Source organism: Citrus sinensis, chromosome 1 (genome assembly GCF_022201045.2).
Source record: "Citrus sinensis cultivar Valencia sweet orange chromosome 1, DVS_A1.0, whole genome shotgun sequence".
Classification (NCBI taxonomy): domain Eukaryota; kingdom Viridiplantae; phylum Streptophyta; class Magnoliopsida; order Sapindales; family Rutaceae; genus Citrus; species Citrus sinensis.
The window spans coordinates 22,699,670-22,709,666 of record NC_068556.1 but is presented as its reverse complement, the minus strand read 5'-3'; the positions used below and the strand labels follow the sequence as shown (position 1 = coordinate 22,709,666).

The 9,997-nt window shown below is 36.9% G+C and overlaps 1 protein-coding gene across 3 annotated transcripts; it reads right to left on the bottom strand.

Moving 5' to 3' along the window:
* Positions 1-5,280: 5,280 nt before the first annotated feature.
* On the bottom strand, positions 5,281-9,023 carry LOC102613116 (uncharacterized). Of its 3 annotated transcripts, none has more exons than XM_052441824.1 (8): positions 8,666-9,023; positions 8,475-8,581; positions 7,964-8,136; positions 7,167-7,260; positions 6,651-6,965; positions 6,251-6,336; positions 5,947-6,011; positions 5,281-5,732 (listed from the first exon to the last, which is right to left on the bottom strand). In XM_052441824.1, exons 1-5 carry the CDS (start codon positions 8,865-8,867, stop codon positions 6,744-6,746), a joined length of 798 nt encoding a protein of 265 aa, XP_052297784.1. In that variant the 5' UTR covers positions 8,868-9,023; the 3' UTR covers positions 5,281-5,732; positions 5,947-6,011; positions 6,251-6,336; positions 6,651-6,743. The 3 variants fall into 3 exon arrangements, with proteins under 3 accessions (XP_052297784.1, XP_052297780.1, XP_052297773.1); XM_052441820.1 differs by having other exon boundaries at positions 6,251-6,329; positions 8,475-8,587; positions 8,666-9,022; XM_052441813.1 differs by having other exon boundaries at positions 8,475-8,587; positions 8,666-9,021.
* Between the last annotated feature and the right edge of the window lie 974 nt (positions 9,024-9,997).

Here is a 9,997-nt window from a genome sequence, read left to right as displayed (position 1 = left end):
CTTGCAAATATATAGATAATCTTGACATGTTGTTGAATGCATTAACTTCATACTGCTTACTCTAGAATAACTTGTCCTTCATCAAGTAAAGAACCCAATAAGACATTCATTTTCTTCTTATTTACGACTATTTGATAAATTATTCGCAAAAAAAAGAAAGGTTAAAGAAAATACCAGGTCCAACAACACTGGACTGAGTTGAGCTTATATTCCCAGCAAATGTAGCGCTTGAAGCAGATCCATCATCACAATGTACCGAGCCAGAGGATTCCTCTCTTTTCTACACACACACACACACACATATAGATAATTAGTTTGTATTATATACATAATAATTTGATAATGATAAAAAAATATATGAAACAACATAAATGCTGACCTTGGACGATCTTCTCTTCATTTCAGCTTTGTTGACATTCAAAGACCTCATAGGCTCTTTGTAACCCCTCTTGTTGTGGCCCCATTGATCGCATCTAGAGCATTTCACACTTGAACTCCTTTTAAAGTTCTTCGCTTCACCAGCTTCCTTCCTTCTCTTCGTTTGAGGTCTACCAGCAGTTTTAATGATCATTGGTGGTAGAAGATTGTCATGTAAAAGCAATGGCCAGTTACTTTCATCAGGTACCAGATAAAGTTGATGAGAGTATGTGTTCTTAAATGAGGTCTTCTTGAGCAAAGTGTGAACATAATCATCCACATTGAACCTCATGGCATCAATACAACATACTGCATGCTTGCAAGGCAGCCCCGACACATCCCACTCCCTACAATCACAGTGTTTGCTCAACAAATCAACTGTAGTTCTCTTAGAAACATCTTCCATCACCTCAAAAGTTTGGTTGTGCCCAAAGATCACTTGCAATGACCTAGACTCTTCTCTAACTGCTATAATCCTTCTCCTTACAATTGGGGGCAATTAATCATTCCAACATAGAACTTGTTGTTGTCTCTTATGGATTAATGTCATTATTTTCCGTCTTATCTCTTCAAGCATTCTCAAGATTGGCATTGCTTTGAAATTTCCAATCCAATTGTTAAATGACTCAGTCATGTTGTTGGTGACGTGACTGCACTTGGTGTGTGTGGGAAAACAGTGTTTAGCCCAACAAACCACCGGTATGCCCATCAACCAGTCATGGGCAGCAGGGCTGATTTTATACAGTTCAGCCATATGACACTTGAACTGAGTAGCATTTGCACTTCTACAGGCTTGCCGAAACTCTTTCCTAAGTAAAAGACCTGGAAACTTTTGTTTAAAATTAGCATAGATGTGCCTACAACAATATCTCTTCAAAGCTTGCGGGAACACTCTCTCTAATGCATTCAATATTCCTTTCTGTCTATCACTCATAAAACATAAGCCTTCTCCATCATTGCAGCCTATTTGCTCATACAATCTCTCCATAAAGTACACCCAAGACTCGGTATTCTCATTTTCTACTACACAAACAGCCAAAGGATAAATGCCATAATTGGCATCAATACTAACTGCAGATAATAGTACTCCCTTATACAACCCTTTTAATAAACAACCATCTAGTCCTACGAACTGCCTACAACCCCCAAAGAAATCCATTTTATTAGCATCAAAGAACACAAAAAATCTCTTAAAATGAGGACTAACTCTACCCCCTATCCAATCTTTATCTAAGGATACTGTAGAACCAGGATTTGAAGCAATAATTGCATGCATATATCTGAATAATTTTGTATAGCTTGCTTTATGATCTTGGCCCAAAAACTCTAAAGCTTTGTTTTTTGCTCTATATAGCCTCTGATTACAACATGTTATCCCATATTTTCTAAACAACTCTGATCTAAGCACATCAATTGGCAGCTCAGTGTTGGCTCTAAATAAATGAAGAAAGGTAATACCTATCCAGGTTGAGATTGCCTCATAGTTTTCACTATTTCTTGCACAGGTGTGTTCTGAACATTGTGTCTTGATTTGGAAATGCCTCTTATTCCAGTTTGGACTTATATGTATCCTCCATGTACAGCCTTCAACAGTACAACAAAGAGTAACTCTTGACTTCTCATTCTTTACTCTTTTAAGTCTGAAGCCATATTTTTATTGCAAATACCTTGACAAACTTCCTGAATTCATCCACATTCTTGAACAATTGACCAGGCTTAAGTATAATTTTCTCACCGTCAGCTGCAAACTCAAAACCCCCCGAGTTTTGCTCATATTTATAGTAAGCTTCTTGAGCATCCCCATTATCATTGTCATCCGATTCAGTACCACTATCATCTCCAGAATGATAGTCATCTAAAGCATCATCAAGCACATCAACTTCAAACTGATTCAGGTCTTCTTCACTGCCAACGTCCATATCATCTATATTTTTTTCAGCTTCTAGTTCTTCATTATGTGTGTTGTCATCAAGCCCTACTGCTGCCATGCTTTCATATGAATCTTGCACTGTGAGAGTTGCAGCTACAAAATCGACAGTGTTGCTTTCATCATTTAAATCAGGAAGTGCAAACTCCTTGTCCTCATCAAAGTCAACCCACTCCACATCTGGTTCAGGTGGCAATAGAACTTTAAACTGTGCATCTGGGCTTTCATCTTCATCGTTTCTATCTTTAGGCAAACTTGAGTCGCCTCTGTCTTTTTCCAACTCATCTAGTTCAGTTTTGATTATGAAGATGGCCCAACTATATTTCTTCTCCCTTAACTTGTTGAATGCATCTTGCAAATCAGTTTCTGTTTTCAAGGTGGCATAACTCGTCTCCCAAGGTAACATAACTTGAAATCTGACTTCAGTAGCATGCTTAATAGGCTGATCAAAACATAAATCCCTGATATTAGCCCACAACTTTTTTAAGCTGTACTGTTCTGGTATCACTAATGTAACAGTGAGCAAGTCACCTCCTACAACAGCCTCTATATCCATGTATATAAAGCTGGAAAAAAGATTGTATTTAAATTGTAAGAGGTATTAAATTGTAAGAGACATTAAATATTCTTAAAACTAAATTCTAACTAAATAATTGCTAAAATTGGATAATCAATACTGTGAAAAAAGAAAAAAAATCAAAAAACAATAATAAATGGGCCTAGCATGCTCAATCTCTCAGGCTATCTTTAAAAAAAATGACAAAAGTTGGAAAACTCTGAAACACTCATCATCAAATCTGTTGTTTCTACAACAACTTTATTTGAGTACATAATAAATCAAAGTTCAGCACAAGCGTACAACTAACAGCAAAAGGCTCAATTAATATTCAGGTCTTATTCAGACCATCGAACCAAATATTGCAAGCTATTAAAAGAAAGAAATCAAAGTTCAGCACAAGCTTACGACTAACAGCACAAGCAAACCAAATATTGGCTGGAGTGACATGTAAAAGAAACAGAAGAAACTGAATGCAGTACCAATTTTAATTGATATATGTTGTGTTTGACCAATTAAAGAAAATTATTAGTCAGTTGTCAATATGCATTTTCAAGTGAAAATCTTAGAACTACATGAATATAAATAACCTCTTCTTGTGACAATGATATGACTACTGTATCAATTTGTATATTGGCTTATAGCCTATCCATGCAAATTTCAGTTGCGGGTTTCGATTTTCTGTGGACAGGTAGTCCTCAACTGGCTATTAGCCCAAGACAATGTTGTGCCAGTCCCAGGAGCCAAAAATGCAGAACAGATTATTGACACAAAATGATTTAGTAAAGTGATATGGAAAATCAAGCGAGAAATTTTAATAAAATTAAAATAGGCCAGCATAATATCATCACTCAATTCCATTAACTCCAACAGAACCGAAAAAAAATTCTAAGCAAATTTTAAGTTGAAAATCTAATTAACTAGGAAAACATTAAGTTAAAAATACCACCAAAAGCCTTTGTGGCAAGTCACCGGAACACATCAGAAAATCTATAGCTCACTAAAGAAGAAGATATTATATAAGAGGCAGTTGAATACGTACCAGCCCACCCACCAGCACTAGTAGAGGATTACCCACCAAGCGACGAAGATTTGACACACACACACAGACAGAGTCAGGAGCTAAAGTCATTTGCAACGACTTCGAGCTGTGCAGAGGTGGAGAGGTGTGGAGGAACTGGCGAATCGAGAGGAATGGCTGGATGAGAAAGGATGTAGCTTTTAGGGCTTGTTTTGTTTTGTGACATTGGGAATTAGGGGAACGAAATCGTGGGCTGCAACGGTGAGACATGGTGCGGCATGAAGGAATCACCGAGAGGGGTGATCGGATCAGCGAGGAAGTGGCTGTTAGGATGAATTGTGAATTTCTCGTCTTCCTGACCCGAATTGAACTGAAAGGGGGATATAATTTCGGGTTCATTTCGGTTCGGGTCAAACGACCCGAAAGCCCCCCAAAACTCATACATTCAAAACACAACAACACCAATCTTTCCAACTTATATATCAAAAACGAAGAAAACCAAAACCAAAACTATGATTTACTACAATAGTTTTTCCAAAAAAAAAAAAATTAAACTAACCTCTTCTCAGCTCCCATGCCAATTCCAGAACCACGTCGTCGTCTATACTCACTCGTCTTGTTCATGGGTAAGTTGAAACTGATGATGAATCTTGATTTTCAAGCTCACAAATATTTGCTTGTTTTTACACTTGTGATACTTGGGGATGAAGTTTTCGTGCAAGTGTAAATTTTTACACTTTTGTTAAGCCATTATTTTTTGGTTAATGATTTGGACCAGATAATAAAGTGATGCTACTCTTATTTTCGCGGTTACCCATACTAGTAGAGTGAACTTTTTAAGTTTGTTTGAATTTTAAATGGGCTTTTACGATTTTAGCCTTGTGTACTGATGCCATACTTAACTTTATACTAACTGTAGGGGAGGAGAGTGTAAATACGGAGATACTTTGTATTAAACTGGAATTAGGTGAAACCTCAGGGGAGGCATGTAAAAATAACCCAAGTACGAAAACATGAAAGCAATGAAATCTAGAGCTTGGCATTGGCGTGAAATGGTCATGATGGTAGCAGCACATCTGATTGCCATGTTGAGTTAAATTATGACGACACAGAATTGCCATTTTCAATTGTTAATATCTCATCCCATGAGGTTGCTTCTTTGTCAAATGAACTTTATTACGATCAATTGGCTAAATCGCACACCATAAATTTACTGGTTTGCTTCATTACTTGTACTGATATATTGAGCGATAGCGTGTTAAGGTTCCCTAATCTTGACCTATACAAAATTGGCCATCGTCGTAACGGCATTTCACTCTTCATTTGCCGACCAGCAGCGGCAGAAAAGAACTAATAGTATATGTCCAAATGCTTTCTATTGACCTATCAATTCTCACTCACATCAAGAGTGAACGAAGTTTCAGTGATATTAGTACAGAAACGCTAACCTTCTGCAAGGCGAAGGCCAAAATGGCCTGTTAAGAGCAATAATTGCAGAGGAAAAACTACTGTTTGACAACAATGACTCGACGAATTTCACAGCTCAGAACATGTGCCAAAGGTAAATATTCATATATAAATAGCTTTTGCAACTCTTTTTTTTCACACGTATGGTAAAAAGTATGTATCTGACGGTGACAAACAAATATCAGTCAGCAGTTCAATGGTCAAGTAACCTAATGTTGCCAATTGCGGCTATGGTTATTCAGCTACTCCGAGGAAGTGAGCAAAGCTGGGGTACTTTGGCTCCCATCCTATTTCCTCTTGAGTTTTTGAGTTGTTTAATCTCTTACCTAATGGGCCACTAGTGCCTGCAAATGTAAAATACATGAGTTGGGGGATCATGATACTGGGAAACAAAGAATATGTTTCCACTGGTTGAAAAAAGAAAAATGTTACCACAAAAAGAATGAGTATGTTGAATGATGATATACTTAAAGAAAGATTACATAATACATCTTTTGGAAAAAGTAGAGATGATTATTAAGTCCCGATTGTCCACTTAGATGTAATTAAGAAGCTTACCTGTGAAGCCCTCAAACTTTTTACTGAACTTTCCACTTTTAGCAACCAAATCCATGATTTCCTGCCTGCAAAGAGATCAAGAAGATAGAAGCCAGTCACCAAAAGATAAATGAGGGCTGCAATTACGTATACATTACTCCTTTATATGGAAAACTAGTTGTATCAGTCTCTTTAAAATAATAGGGCACTAAGAAACAAGCTAATCATCTGAGTGTGAGTGTGTAGTTGGGGGATCTTAACGTCTTAAAGAAAACTCTGTATAGTTTATTTTCTCTTTTCACAGATATGAATATTACGTGCCAACCTGGATAAAGGGTGGTTATCACAACCCAAGAAAATTTGGCCACGAATTTTTTTCTTCAAAATTGCAATCGAGAGGGAAGCTGCATCCTGATCAGAAAGCACAAAAATTAACAAACACTTGGTTCGATTTTCCAGCATAACTATACAACCACTAATCACAGATATGCATTAAAAGAATGCAAGGAAATGGTAGACAATGCAAGACCGATGTTAAAAACCATATTAAGTGTGGCATAAAAGTGGAGGATGTAAGTGCATTTATAGATAATCAAAATGCAGAAAGAAAATTAAGTGAACATAGAACAAATAAATGAACGATCAATTTCAAGCCTCCAAGTCCAAGGTATTAAAATTACAGATAAATTTCAAGTTGAGGCAATAAACAAGACCAATGTATTCACCTCATAGTGTATCAGATTCAGGATATGATCTGGACGACTGTCAACAGTCCCCTTTTGTAACCAATAAACATGTGCACCCCTATCAGCTTTGTGTTAATAGTTAAGTTTAACACATATATAATGCCAATTTGCACTAAAAATCCCAGGACTTTTTAATAGTAACGGAAGTCCTTGAAATTTTTCCACCAAATAACATAAGGATATGTAAAGTCCTGCCAATCTAAGAACACAGCCACCAAATTCCAGTATTACTTTCTCAGCCTTTAACAGGACATCTGTCCTAGGGCTCCTTCCAATTGGCACAACTGGACTGTCCTGTAAAAGATATTAAGAGACAGTTCAAATCGCCTTACACCAAACAAGAAAATCTCACAGATGAAAAAAAAATCAGTGTAAGACTTGGTATGTCATGTCACCAAACCAAGTGACAGATTGAGATTAGACAATAAGACAAATTGCTGTTCAGAAAAAAATCTGAAGTCAAATATTAATGACATATTTTATTGTTAGAGGCACCTCATCACATGCTCCATTGTCGCTGCAATCATATATAGCTGAGCTTGAAGTAAACAAGAAAGAGCCTTCACCATTCCAACTCAAAGCAGCAAGCCTGCTTAGTTAAAAGTCCAAAAACTGAGCTCAGAAAAAATAAGTGATAAGAGCACAGAAAACGATTAACTAATCCTCTCTTATTAATAAAGGAAGATTCACATAGCTGAGTAAATACGCTCAGCAGAATTTCCCTTCGTAGTTCTATTTTGTTAACATCCTTTTTCTAAGCCATTGTATTCATTATGGAATTGCGTTAATATCAAACAAGCTAGTAAAAATGAAATGATAGGTATTCTTATGTTTAAGATAGGTACGGTAAACTTCCGTCATTTTCAACTAAAAACAAAGTTATATTGATTATTGAGCAAGATAAGGATGCTTTTTTAACGCCTCAAAATAACTGGAGATCAATTCACAAGGGATCATTACTGACCATAGGAAAGGTGGAGACCTGTTTTTAAGTATAAATTCATCAAATTACCAAGTAAATATGTTTTGAGGATCAAGTATCCCTCACAACATCACTACTACCTAATTGTTTTTCAATTAAAAAGTAGGCAAATGTAAAGCACTTGTTCGAGCCAGCATGGATTGCAGCCATCCTACGAACATATACATTTACATTCCTATCTAGAATAAAAAAAGACAAAGCTTTTTTTACCGTTCCAACAAGATCATACACTATATAACAAGATTCAATTTTTTTTTTTAATCTTCAATACATTTCCCAGCTTTCAGAAAGAATGGTGTGTAGTGATCACCTGACATCACCAGGGTAATCCAAAGACCTGGAAGGCGGAGCACAAAAAATGACATAGGGAAACTTCTGAGTTGCTTCAGTCCATTTCAAAGATGGAGTAATCCCCATGTTGATCAACTCATCATGATGATCTGCAGTCATTGTCTGCCCATAAATTTGACAGCCTGGATGTTCCTACTCAACAATAAAACCCCAAAATCTCAGACTCTTTCTGCAAATCATACACTGCGCACCAAAGGGTATATCTGAGACTGCTGTTAAAACGTTTGGAAAATAATTGCCTTTACTCGCAGTGAATGCTTACCCACTGTCCATCCACTCTCCATCTCCCCACCCATGCGAGTGGTTTGGCAGCTAATGGTAAACTAGCATCCACAATCAATCACTTGGGCACTTATAATTCACAGCAAGCGATTTTTTTCAAAAAGAAATATGCCTTTCCCAAAAACATACCCTTTACTCTTTGTTTCCATTAATATAGAGACTACAGACAACACTAAATTCATTAATACCTGCCTCCATTGCTCGGCCACTAAACGACCCAGAACGCCAGGACCGACAATCAGCAAATCATTCTCACCCACCCCACCAGAAGACGCGCCCTTTTGTTCCTCTTTCACTGCACCTTCATTCACAAATTAAATCAAACAATAATATCACACTCGCACACATGGTAATCACTTCAACTCGTACTACTAATTACCAATAGATGACGATGCAGTAACTTGGAAATTAGTCGCCATTGATGACGACGACGACGATGCTACTAACGGTCTCAATTTGAGCTTCCAAGTTCTGTTGTTGAAGAAGACCGACGATGCTTTGGAGCTAAGACTGTCAGCGGCGAAGAAACGAGTACAAGCTCCGTTCAAACTAACAGTATTAGTACAAGAAATGGTTCCCATTCAATTAACTAATACACACCCACTCTCGATTATTGATTTTGTTTTACTCTTCCCGAGAGATTCAGGAGAGACGGCGAGCGTTTCATTTTGGTTATGGAGATTTATCACCAACCAATAGTGGAACTGCACGTGGCACCGGTGGTTGGTTGAGTTGGATGATGCTGAGAAAATACCGGACGCAGATGGATGATGTCGTTGAATCAGTGATCCGACGACGTTTCATATTGCATTTCTGGGCCTAGTCTGTGCTCGTCCATTGGGCCTAGCTTCTTATATTGGTTTTTTTTTTCTTTTTTTTTTGTGGAATAAGCTTTCATATTATATTAACTCAAAATTTTTTTTTATATAAATTTTTGGTCATTCGTCTTATTCGATGGTATACATTTAAAATAAAAAGTAATTACATGCCATCATTCTACTACTTATTTTACTCAAACTTTAACACTGTTTAGGCGTATCATGTGTGTGGCTTTGATTAAATTAAATTATACACTCAATTTTAGATCATAATTGTACGCAATTATTCCCTCACTCGCTGTATTCAACTGCTTAATTGCAGTGGATTATAAGTTAATATACCCCCTCAAATTACATGCAAATGTACCAAAAGCGCATTGCTTTCAATGTCTATTTCAGCCTTCGTTATCCGTGGGGGGTGAGAAAACAACACCCGGCTCCTCTCTCATCAAATGGGGAGGAGGCATCTGGATTTTGCAATTGTTAGGTAGAGAACAATGCTTGCAAGTCTTGAAACGTACGTATCAGATTTAAAAAAAAAAAAAAAAAACATTCGGAATTAGAAATTTTAGAGTACAAGCCAGCAAGGCAACTAACTACTCTTCACTTACATCACTCTCTTAGTTGTCAAATTTGTTTCACCTAAACCTACTTCCAAATACATTGACATCATTGAAAGACAAGATTAGTATACTCCATGATATACTCTCACCTACCTTAACAACTTTTGTTTTCCTATCCTTGTCCCCATTTCCAATCCAAATCTACGGGGTCCTTGATGATGGTTTACAAAATTTATACCCCCCCCATTCTTTCATACCTTCTTGAATTTCAAATAAATACTCTAAAAGAAAAGGGACAAATTAAAAATTAATTATTTAGTGATATTCGAG

Coding starts and splice junctions, on each gene's coding strand:
- LOC102613116 (XM_052441820.1), bottom strand. CDS start 8,867: ATGGGAACCATTTCTTGTACTAATACTGTTAGTTTGAACGGAGCTTGT. Junction 7,261..7,963: donor GATTACCCTGGTGATGTCAG/GTGATCACTACA, acceptor TTAACTAAGCAG/GCTTGCTGCTTTGAGTTGGA. Junction 6,966..7,166: donor ACAATGGAGCATGTGATGAG/GTGCCTCTAACA, acceptor TATCTTTTACAG/GACAGTCCAGTTGTGCCAAT.